Raw genomic sequence first — 12,297 nt, forward strand, 5'->3', positions numbered from 1 at the left:
ATGGTTGATCATATTTTCTATTATCTAAAGTGATTTGTAAGAGCTCTTGAAAAGAAAGAACAGCCAGTTTGCCTTATTATTTTGTAAAGGCTATAAGCTACTGTTAGAGTTTGGGAGGGGAGAATGGAGGAAGTCTTTAGCTGATGTGTGGATGTTACTGTGACATCATATTAATTCTGAAAAGATACCAGGTAGATGTATAATTATTTCCACTTTTTCTGTTACATGTATTTATTTAAAAACATTATCAGCTGTTCTGATTGATTTGGGTTGTTCTGCCAAAAATTTCCTATATCTGATAAAACTCATTACTTTCTGGATGCATTTTAATTGAGTCATTCCAAAGAAGACAAGTTCTTCTAGCAAAATGACATATCACAAATGCTAAACTGCATATCCTTTTATTTTAAGTGTAATATAATTGGATGCTGTTATAATTTTTACATTACTTTCTGCCACTGAACTGCATCTTGATTTGTGAGGATGCACCCTGTCCTACTTCTACTAGAGCAGCGGAACAATTCTGTGGTTTGTGGCTGGTCTCAGGTCATCTTTGAAATTGGTTTTATTACGGTCTCGGTATTAATATTGCTATGAGTGTAATGTCATTGTAGGTATGAATGTCACATGGACAAAAATATTGAAGCATTAAAGTTGCCAAATGACAGACACACAGGTCAGGCAGTACCAGCATGAAGGTGTTTGTGTGACTCTTGTTGACCCATCTTCAGTATGTGCCTTGTGGGACTTCCATTTCATTTTTATCCTTATTTCTTCCCCAGTCTCTGCATCTCATGAAGTGCACAGAATGGATGTTGTTGAATAAGCCCCAGCTTTTCTGGGTTTTATTTTTTTCTAATTCACTATATGATCTACTGTCCTGGTTTATATTTGCTCTTTCTCATTTTATTGCGAAGAGGCAAAGTGAAGCTCTTTTCTAATTTTTGGTGTCCGGTTTGGGGCATGAAGACTTGTGATTTTTTTCAGGGATGCCTGCTATTATGTAGCATTTCATACATGCAAAACCAAGCTCTCACTGAGTTCACCAGCAGCTGCACATGCTCAGCATTTCCTCAGGTCAGATCCCACATTCTCAAGGCTGTGACTCAGAAAATATGGCCATTAATGAGTACTAGGAACTCATCCAGAAGTGCATTAAAAACGGAGATTCCCAAGGTGGTATTCAGTTGCCTTCCACTTTCCATCTTACCCACTGTACATGTTTCACTTTCTGCAGGTAGTTAAATAGAGGTCCTGTAAGCAACAGTGTCTTCCATTACCTGAATTGCTTTGATTCAGCCTGTTTACTGATGTTTTTATAAATGTATTATAAGGTGAAACTATCTTTAGGGTGCTGCAATAATTTCCTATGTTGCCACAATTTCCTACACCATTACTTGGCACACAAGCCTGTTCAGGTAACCCAAATTTCTGTCCTGGGTCTTTGGCCTTTTTATATTCACTGACATAGAATCTTATAGATGAAGTTTAAGTCAGTTGAATTACTTCCCTAATAATGTATTTCTAAGTAAATTCTATACTTGTCACATGGTACTGTATTTGTATTTTACTGAACCATTAGGAGGAACCAAATATTACAGATGCCATTATATATACTGATGTGGATTGGAGTTGAAATACAAACTCTCTCTACTGTTTCTTGTAGGTGCTGGCTATTCTGGTCAGAGCAGTAGTGGATGGTATGGCAGATCGTGCTGGAGAGGTAGCAAGTGGATTGAAGGGGAAATTGCAAGAGCTTTTGGGTAGAGTCACATCACGAGTGACAAATGATGGGGCCATCTGGAGACTTTATGCCCAACTTTACGGAAATGGAGAGAATGATAATGGTGAAGATATTGAAAAGGTAAATGTGTTGTGAGATATACTTTTTTACACTTCTGGTAGAAACCTTCTGTTTTCTAACAAACTGTAGTTCTTGCTGTAGTAAAACATGCTCTTGTTCCAAACATATTTTGCTTTAGTGTTTCTGTAAGCTCATTTTCTTCTTTTCATGTTCCTATAGCACACATTTTTGTTACAACAGGAACAAGATGTTTTACATCAGTTTTTGTGGATTTAAAAAAAAATCTCTTTTTTTTACCAGTGTTTCATTTTAAAACATTTTATCACAGCATATGTGCATTGTCCTAGATTTGTATTCTGAAACTTTTCTTGCCAGCAATCTAATGTCTGTAATCTAATGGTGGTGTGGGCTTTAGCTTTTCTTAATTGGAATTCTTGATCCTGAATATAAGATATTGCAGCTTCTGAAAAAGACTCTTTCAGAAAGTCTTAAAGGCATGATCCAGTGGTGGCATAAGCCATGTGTATTCTACTTTGCAACCACTAAGGGAAAATGCATTTAAAATAGTCTATACCACAGTTAGAGTTCACAGAGTAAAAAGTGGTTTGGTCTTAATTAGTTTTAAATGGAATTAAATAACACTATTCATTCTGTTGAACCATTGCTTTCTCTTCACCTGTTGCTGGTTTTGCTGTGTTAACTTCCATCTTTTGTCCTTATCCCTTCCCAGGGAATCAAATTGATTGCATTTCCAAAACAACCACTCTGCACTGCTAGGAGTGGGTTTTTGTTGTATGCTGGAGTGTGCTTTGCATTTGATATTCAATTTCAAAAACTCAAATAGCTTTGCACACTCCAGAAGTACTTAGGAGTTGAGGATGAAAATACACAAGGTTAGCATTCAATATGTGTTCCCTGATGGGCGTGTGCCTTTGGGCTGGGCAGAAAGGTCTGTCTGGAGGGTTGCTTATTGCTTGATGTCAAGCATATTAGGAAAATGGTTGGGCCCACAAACTATATGCTCATGGGCTTAAATTTATAATCATTTGGGCCTTGCTCATTGTTTCTTAGTGCTTTGCCCTGGGAAAAGCTTTCTTTTGTCATTGCTGTGGTCCGTTATACCTCCAATTCCTACTTTTCTTCCTTCCCTCTTTTTCTTTACAGCTGAGCAGTAAAAGGGGGATTTGGCCTACTTAGAATTCAGAAATACAGACGCTGCAATATCCTGTAATATATCCTCAAATTCTTACTCAGACATGCAAAGTGGCAGAGGCTCTGTCTATACTATAAATGTAATCATTTCAGAATCTGGTTACATCACAGTATTTTTTACTAACCCAGTTAAAAAACATGGTTTCAATTTGTGGAGTAGACAGGATTTTAACTGTGTTTCCTAATCAGACTGGTTATGGAACATGCTTACAGTCCAGCTTGCCCTGCAACATGGAATGATGTTTATAAATACTTAAGGTATGCTTGCATGTGTATCCAAATATCCTGATACGATGGTAACATAGATACAGATCCTAAAAGAGCAAAACTGTCTAAAGCTGCAGCATATATTAATTTACAGTGTAAAAATTAATTTGCAATACACTAAATAATCACTGATTTCTGATATCATATTATAAAGTAAAAATTGTAAGACCAGTATTTGTTTGCTTCACTGCCATAGGCACTGTCATGTGTCAGTCAGATAGTCAGTGAATGTAAATGTCCGTAGAAAAATTCTAGATGTACAGTTGCAGTTTTCCACCCACATTTATTATGCAAAAGCTCAATGAATTATGAAAGGGCATTATTTACTATATTGTGGCATCATAGGACAAAGAGATGGAAAGAGGTTTTTTATAGTGTCATGTACCTACTTTCAAATGTCGGGTTTAACATTTATTCCATACCCTTCCATTCTGCACCTTATATAGTACAGGTTCAATTATGTTTAACCAATTTTGTTCCTAACGTTGCATGTGAAAGAACAATCTTGTGCGTCTGCTTATTGTAAAGGGTGGCTTGGTTGTTGATTTTTTTTATTTTCTGTTCTGCTACTGTATCTGATGCCACATGAATCACTAGACTATACATTTAAAATTTGCAGCACTGCTTTGTAGGTTGAATCAGTCAGACAAGGTTTTCAAGTTAGGAGTACAAAATTACTGAAGTGTTGAGTTTGTGGGGGGTTTATTTTTTTTTCTTTAGCTTAGCATGTGTTTATAACTGTCATGCCTCAATGTATCCAAACTGCCACCTCATTCAGTACTTTTTCTTCCCTCTGCTGAATGCAGTCCAGTCCGCACCTTTCCCGCCAAGGAATCTTTCCAACCTTGGAAATCCTGCTGATCCTTACCAAGGCTATGAAACCCTTCTGTTCCTTGAACTTTCCCCAGCTCATAACTGTTTCCTTTCAGGATAAATCCATGCTCCAGAAGTACAAACAAACAGCCCACAAGACTTTGAATTCCTTTCCCCTCCCTGACATCTGTCAGCAAAACCCCTCTGGTTTGTTGCTCTGACTCAGACACATGCAGACTGAAATCAGACTGCTGTATCAACTGTTGCTCTTTCTCTTGGAAGTTCTTGCCTCTGCTGGCCAGAACTACTACCAGTTATTAACCCAGGTTATTAAGAGGAAAAAAATTAATGTGCTCTGATTTGACTTAATATCCCATTATTGCAATTCACAAAAGCATGAGCAGTTCAGTCACCCATACTATAGTGTTTGGAACTCTGGTGGGAGAGAGAAGGTAGAAGCCATGTAACTTCTGGTATGTATTTGTTTCATGGTTTTGATGCTGTGGAAAGAAAGCAAAACTCAAAAGCGAAAATTAATTTTTTCTGCCTAATTTTTCTTTTTTACTTATTTTCCCCTTAAGGGGACCCTCCTTCCATATTATTTACATTTATTTTTCTTGTTCACACTGAGAACCAGAGCCATAAGGCAGCTAATAGCTGTGTCTGTGAAAGAGATCATTTGCCAAGAATACATACACAGGAAGAAAGCTTTGATGTATTCAGTTATCATTTTTTAGGTACAAATTTGCTGTTTGAAGTGTGAATGCAAGTATTTTTCTGTTTTTCATGTGCATTTAATTACGATGACTTGGCAAGCATGGGTCACATCCATCAGTCTAGACAGATTTTTAAGAGATAAAAATTAGACACGTGTTATTTTATATGCCTCTCATACTTGAGATGCAATATGGGTGAAGAACATCTGGGTTACAGCTGGTGCTTACTGTTGCAGAGAAGGGCAGTACTCCAACTCACAGGAAATCAGGCACGGTAAAGATACATTCATTTTTCAGGTTGAGCATTAATTTCATAGATACTTAAAACTACATTAGTTTCCTAGTTTGTTTTCTCATATACTGATGTTTTTTCTTCCTTCTTGCAGTCACTGCAGTGTCTCACCAAAGCACACAAATGTGAAATTCAATCAAGTGATTGGGAGAAAGATGTTTCTTCTTTTAAGGAAGTGGTAAAAGGAGCCATAGAGATTGCACATGGTATGTTCACCTGAAAAGAAATTTCATTATTCATAAAAAGTGTAACAAACATCTATTAAGCTTAGTGGCAACACAATATTCGGCTTTACTCATTATATTTATTTCTAGTATTGGGAGTCCTGTAACAGAGAGTATCATCCTGATAGTGCAGACAAAAATACACTTGGAATGAGGCAGAAATTGTGCAGAGTGAGTCAGTAAACATATGACTGGTAAATATGGAAATTAATTTCATGATCTAGCAACTTCATAATGCAAGTGAAAATGCATCTGCAGCTCCTCTTAGTCCTCAGATAATCACATAAGTTGTTTGATTGCGTGTGCCAGTCAGGAGATGGATGAAGCTTTGGCTTCATAAGATTATTCACTCTTCTGTTGTATTTATGCTTAAGAAGGGTACATTTATCTGTTGAGTTTGGAGTTATCTTCTTAAAATTACTCGGTGCTTTTTTTCTTTGTGGTTTTTTTTGGGGATATGACATTTAAAATTGAAAGGTATCAAGATGTTTAATTAAATGTTTTTGGTTAAGATTATTGCTAGAGTGGTAAAGCTTTATTGTTTTGGGGTCCTTTTGTTCTGTATTTGGATTCTAGTGGCCGTAAAATGCAGCAAGAACAAATCTAATCATCAGGAAGCTTTGCAGATACTTTCTTCAGCTCGGCTCAACTTACGTGGCTTGTCATCCAAAGCAAAGGTAAGAATGTGTGAAAGCTAGGAATTTTTGTTTGAAAGCTAGGAATCTTTGTTCTGTTGCCAGAAATCATTTCTCTGTTTTGAATCAATTATAGATCAAGTAATACCGCCTGTCTCAGTGCATCATCAGGTGGCTATTCATCTCTACGCTGTTAAGGATTCCAGTTTTAAGTAAACTTTTATTTCCCTTCTTTCCGCTAGGCTTTCACTGAAATAAACATACTAGTCTGAGAAGCAGCATTGACATTTTAGAATAAGTTAGAATTTTACTTAAAATGTTGGGCAAAGAGTGGGCATGTTTGAAAAAAACCAGTTCAAATATCTGCTTTTTATGTGAGTAGTCATGGGAGAAGCAGGGCAGTCTCAGAAAGAATGGAACTAAACCTGCAGAAAGGATCAAAATGTGTCAAGACTATTTTGTGTCACTTGAAGTGTTTCAAAAAGAGTTATTTATCAGAAGATAAAACTTATTTTTAATCTGGTTTTCATGTATACCCTAGCAATTCAGATATTAATTACTTGGAAATTGTCATCATATTTGAATCATCTGTTTTCATTCAAAATAAACTTCACGTCTTAAAGAGGGATTCTGCCTGCCTGTGGAGGTGGGATAGCAATTGTGAATTACAGAGCATAAGTTTTATAATGTGTGCTTGTGTTACAAAGTGTTGATTCATCATCAGAGCGCTAAACTTGGCTCATTCTCTTTTAAGTTCTTTAATTTTAAGGATAGAAGCCTGGGAAAGTTGCAAAAGCAGACACTAGCTAGATCTGTAACTCTGTTTTTAGGTACTGGCATAGGTTAAGACTTTGGAATATGTTGAAAAAAGCCACATCATAAGTTTTGTTGTGACTCACAAAATACACTTTTTTTTTTAAGGTGCATAGACTGAGAATTACTATAGAGAAAGCAAGACTGCGTGACATAAATTATATGAATACAAGTACAGGTAGTTTATATTGTGAAAGATAACACAGTATCTGAAAGATGAAGAATGTGGGAGTCTAATAAATTATATTCTTAATTTTTGAAGTGAACATCTCTACTACTGGGAGATAATGCTGCCTCTAAGTTTTATAGTACTTCTGAGAAAACTGACAAGTTAGGGATGAAGCTGTTTATGTGACCTCACTGTTTTTGCATCCTTGCCAGGATGCCATCTTATTTTAATCTGAAGTCATACTGAATTTTCAAAGTGTGTTGTAGTTTAAAAACTCAGTCATCTTCTGTCAGATCCAATGCACAAACACTTTAGCACTGTTTGTGCCTGGCCAAGCTTGACTGCAGTATCTCCTTTTACTGCCCTATGAGTCAATATTAGCATGGGACTTTTCCTTCATTTTGTTTCCTTTAATAGAGAAAACCACTTTAAAAAAATGGGCTAAGAGCAGACTCACTAGTTAATATTTCAGAAGGAATAAAAAACAATGAAAGTCACTTTTAAAAGATAAAATTCCAAAACTTTGTAGTCATGACATGCAATTGGAACAAATCAGTAGTTTTCTTGAACAGATGAAAGAATGTTGCTTCTCAGACTTCTTGCCTTTCCTGGGATCTCCATCTTTGACATTTGAGTTCCTGTGTTATGCACCCACAGTCTGCAACTCAAAGATACGTTGCTCATGGGCTCCTTTCTGTACAGAGCCCTCTGGGCAGTCACATGTGATGGCAAATAGCACAGCGGACTCTCTTCTGCTCCTTGCCCCCCTGCATCATCCGTACCTGACAGGTGGGGTCTGTGGAAAAGGGAAAGGTTATGGAGATGTATCATAAGTGTATGAAGTGTGGGTACTGTTTTGGGGAAATATGGGGCACAGAGCATAACAAATGATTGTGCATGAAACTTCTCCAAGCTGTCTGGATTAATAGATCTCTTTAACTCTGTCAGAGGGCGAAAAAAAAAGAAAAATAATTATATTATCCTGGTTAATATAGTTGTCTTAGCCAGAAAGAACCAAACTTTTCTGTCACATTCCCAGTATGACGTTTTTGTGCTGAAAGTCAGAAAAGTTTCTGTACTTGTAGCACATACATGTTTCTATTTTTTTTGCAAGAAGTTCCTTTCTTCAGTGACATCACTGGTTTGGGGCACATTGAAGACCTTGGTTCAAGCCTTTTAAGAACATTTTTGTTTATATACTATTTGTATTGTTCCGTTATTGGTTGATGATATAATGATGTACATATGTACTCCAGAGCAACTTTTGTTTTCTTGGTTTGTTTTCCTCTCTAAATGTAGGCTTTGTGTTTGTGTCAAATGAAGTGTGAATCACTCTCCCTTTATGTAATAAAGAGAAAACATATGTTTGGGTGTCACTTCTTCTCCATGTTTTTGTGGAGTGGTACCTCACACAGCCTCAGTATTAGCTGAGTCAAGTGACAGGTCCTGGTCTTGCAATAGCAACAAGTTGGGGTCCAACATGTGCAAAGCTCCAGTCAGAGCTTGCATTTCTTGAGGCTTTAGACCAGTCATGTAACATGTAACAGTCCTCTCCCTTGCTTTCCCTGTGAATAGATGAAGATTATGGTTGCTCGCAAGTTAGTCTTCAAGAACAATCTATTTTTGTTATTCTGTAGTGTTTTGTTTTCTCTTGTATAACTTAATTACACGCAGGTGAATGTCTCCACCTATGCATATATGGACATCAAATGTCAAAAAATATTTATTTGAGGTTTTGGAGAAAATGATGCAACAGAATATGACACTGGGGGAAATGGTGATTAAAATTCACAACTAATTTATCAGCAGGTGGGCTTGCAAACTGCAATGACAGTGTGTGTGACGCTTTCCTAATATGAGTTTAATGGAAAAGTTCTTTTCTTCCAGTGGAATCAGGAGTCAGTGTAGGCAGTTAGGTTGGAACAGAAACCCAGTGTCCATAGGAAGATTCAACCCCTTTGGCAAAACCTCAGCTCTGTGGCACAGCTTTCAGGCCTGTGTATGTGTCCATATGTGTGTGTGCACCCTCTGTTTATTGGCCACAAAATGGCCTTTGGTTACAGAGAGATACTGTCATTGTTAGCTCTATTAGGAAAGGGAGTATAGTGGTGATGTTCTTCACTATTAGGAAAGGGAGTATAGTGGTGATGAGCTTCCCGTGTTTTGTCTCTACACCAAAACAGAGAAACTGTGTATATTTTAAAAGTATTTATTTATAAAGTACTTACAAGTATTTCTTTTTGCCACACAGCAACTTTTTGTAGATGTAACAAGCAATGATGTTCACAGTGAGATAGCCGATGAGGTGACAGCCATGGACAACATGATTGCTGAACTTCAGGAGCTGAGCAACCAGCTGAGAGACCAGTGCTGACACACGGACCAGATTTCACAACAGGAAGACAATAATGAACTGTTTCTTTTACCGCTGCTTTTGCTGATGAAATGATAGCAGTTCTCAGGCAACAACAGTTCAATAAACATTTTCTGTACAGCGCTGTTCTTGTGGTCAGCTTTCTTCAGAGTTCAGGCTGCCTTTTAAGATTCTTTCTTATCTGGCCTTGCTGTCTGACAAAGTTGCGTGGTTTGGTTCCTCAGCCGCAGATTTCCTGGACCAGAGCTACCGGTATTTGTAAGGCGATTAGAAGGGATTAGTTCCGCCTGCCTGCGCCTCCCGCAGGCGCCAGGATACTGCGGGATGCCCCAGCCAGGGGACCGCAGCGGGGCCGGTGCTGTGCCCGAGCAGATGCAGAAGCGCCAGAGGAGGTGCAGGAGCGCCGGAGGAGATGGAAGTGCAGAAGCCACAGCGGAGGTGGGAGCAGAGCCCACCCAGCCTGCTGCCCACGGCGGGCAGGGCCATGGCCTCAGGTGGCTCCGCAGGTCGTCAGAACACTTTCTGATTTTAATTCGGTGTTAATTAATTACAGGGCAGGAGCGGGGTGCTGAGAGCAAGAATTGAGACTTTTTTGTTCTTCTTGTAATATAGCCAAAGTAGCAGGCATAGGGTTTACAAACAGTTATTACCTATAGCAGTATTGTTTTATTCAAATATACATAATTTTTGCCCCATGAGCAATAGACTGGCACTTCGTTTGGGCCTTTTGTAGTCATGGGGATTTCCCCCACTAAGGCAGCAATAAAACTGCAGTCTAATCTAAAATACTTACATCTGACTAGACCCGAGTGAGTTATTTTCATCGAGGCTGTTTCACATGGTTTCATTTTAAAGCATCTTTGCTACCACTCTGCTTAAAATAGGGGGTTTTCTTTTTTTTTCCCAGGGTTTTCCAGTAACCTGTGCAAAATAGTTTCCTCACTTACATGGGTGTAGTTTGATCTTCCCTTCATGACAGTGATGCAGTCTCCAAAAATGTGATTGTGTTCTGGGTTTGCACAGTCTATGGAATGGGCTGCTACTGAATGGTAAGAATATTCTTCCTGAAGAGAAAGTCAGAAGGTACAGGGAAACTACAGACTTAATTGGATTTGAAGCAGCATTAAATGCATATTCTTTTGGTGCATGAAGGGAAAAGCCTTTGAAAAGCTGTGTATCTTTGTAAAGCTTTTAGAATGGAGAATAAATTATTTGCTGACAATTTTTAAATATGAAGTCCCCACAGAAATGACCATCTTAGCAACAGGTTTACCTGCTAGTGAAGGACAGCTGGCTGCAAAACACCACTGAAATGGCCCAGAAATGGAGGAGGCATTAAAGGTTTTGCAGAGTGAATTTGCTTTAGCTGTTTCCATTTTGCTCATATATATAGTAAGGGGTCCACATGACTGAAAAAAAAAGGCTGAGAGTTCTATAAGAGGCTGTGCCACAAATACGATCTTTTTATAAATATTTCTATAACACCTTATTCACTAAGGAACCGAAAATATCTTTTAAAACTATTACATTATTACCAGGACTAAATTTTATTGGAAAGAAAGAGTTTAGGTGTGGAATTGTTCAGGGGCCTAAAACTATTCAAATTTTACTGTGATCTGATGACAAATTTTAAACTAGAATTATATCCCACTATCAGCTTGCAAACACAAGACTTGAATTCAGTTGTCTTGATTCAAAAGACGATCATTTTTGAGTCTACCTGAGGTGCTTTCATAGCTGAAGTTTGGAGGTGCAAAACATGAAGCCACATTCATTTTTGTGTAGTGGCTTCTGCCTAGCATTTAAGAAAGATAGATAGGAAATTAAGAAAAGTAAGATAGGAAGAGGGCCTTTCAGTCCTTTCCCTTTGATTTTGTTCTTTTCCAAGTTATTTCTTTGCCTGAGGTGGTCGCATGAAAAAGTCATTCTGCCCTTTCAGTGTCTCTCCCTTGGGACTTAGCATGTTTTCTCAGCATAGAGTTTTTTCCTCCTTTGAGTGTCTTTCTCTTAACAGATGTGTGGAATGTGAACAACTTTGTCTTTCACCTAGAAGAGGTAAAGCCTCCTGTCCACAGACAGTGTGTTCCTGAAGAGTGGGTTGACTAATGCTATGACAGCACATCAGTTTTCCTGTCATAATTGATGCAATAGAGGGGGGATGTCTGCAGAGACTTAAAAATACACAATTTAAATATGTACAGACCATATTACATGGTGTGGAAGATGGAGAGGCAGGAGCTGACTCCCTGTTCAGCAGACTGGCTTTATCAGAACAGATAATGATGCCAGATGATCTCAGCCACTTCATGGATAAGACTGAACACCTCATGTAAATCTCTCTACCAGGTATGTACTTGTTATCTCTTTCTTTGTATTGGTGGTGGGTGTTTTCATCTTCCTCAGCTGCAAGGTGAGCCCATACTGCTGCTTTGGAGATCATCACAGGGGTCTTTTAAAACTTTGCAGACACAAAAGCCACCTCAATTTTGTATGGTACTAATTTTCTATGCTCATGCCAGCAGCATTTGGTTCAGAATAGCTCTAGGAGACCATTGTCATGAAGACAGTGTTTCTATAAAAGCTCTGGCTGTCAAAAAAACTGGCTAGTATTGAAAAAGGAAGGAACATTTCTTAAAGACTGCAGACTTCAGATCTCCATGTTGAGAAGCAGCTGTCTTGCTTGAATCACTCCCATGACTATTGCAGAATTCTCGAGATTTTAGCAAAACTGATGAGTCCTTTCCTAATATAGTTGTCACATCTATAAAAAACCTCTCTAATATCTGTGTTATTTTCAAGTGCTCTATATACAGCACATGACAGTGATTATTACTTGGTGTAGCATGGACTCAATTTAAGCATTGTTTTGCAGGAATAGCTTACAGTTCACAGTAGAACTTCAGATAGTTTCTGATTTTTTTGTTGTTTTGACTTTAGAGGTATTAGACTCTACCCCTTTTTACATGTCTGCCATTGGA

At 38.1% G+C, this 12,297-nt stretch overlaps 1 protein-coding gene across 5 annotated transcripts in view; it reads left to right on the plus strand.

Annotated features, from left to right (window-relative positions):
* TTC27 (tetratricopeptide repeat domain 27) overlaps positions 1 to 9,439 on the plus strand; it is a 137,319-nt gene extending 127,880 nt beyond the window's left edge. For all 5 annotated transcript variants that reach the window (XM_071575804.1, XM_071575787.1, XM_071575796.1 and 2 more), the window contains 4 exons: positions 1,667 to 1,864; positions 5,199 to 5,310; positions 5,905 to 6,005; positions 9,197 to 9,439. In XM_071575804.1, coding sequence (XP_071431905.1) covers positions 1,667 to 1,864; positions 5,199 to 5,310; positions 5,905 to 6,005; positions 9,197 to 9,319 — 534 coding nt within the window. In that variant the 3' untranslated portion in view covers positions 9,320 to 9,439. The remainder of the gene's footprint in view (positions 1 to 1,666; positions 1,865 to 5,198; positions 5,311 to 5,904; positions 6,006 to 9,196) is intronic.
* The last annotated feature ends 2,858 nt before the right edge of the window (positions 9,440 to 12,297 follow it).

This window comes from Pithys albifrons, chromosome 2, assembly GCF_047495875.1.
Source record: "Pithys albifrons albifrons isolate INPA30051 chromosome 2, PitAlb_v1, whole genome shotgun sequence".
In the NCBI taxonomy this organism is placed as follows: Eukaryota; Metazoa; Chordata; class Aves; order Passeriformes; family Thamnophilidae; genus Pithys; species Pithys albifrons.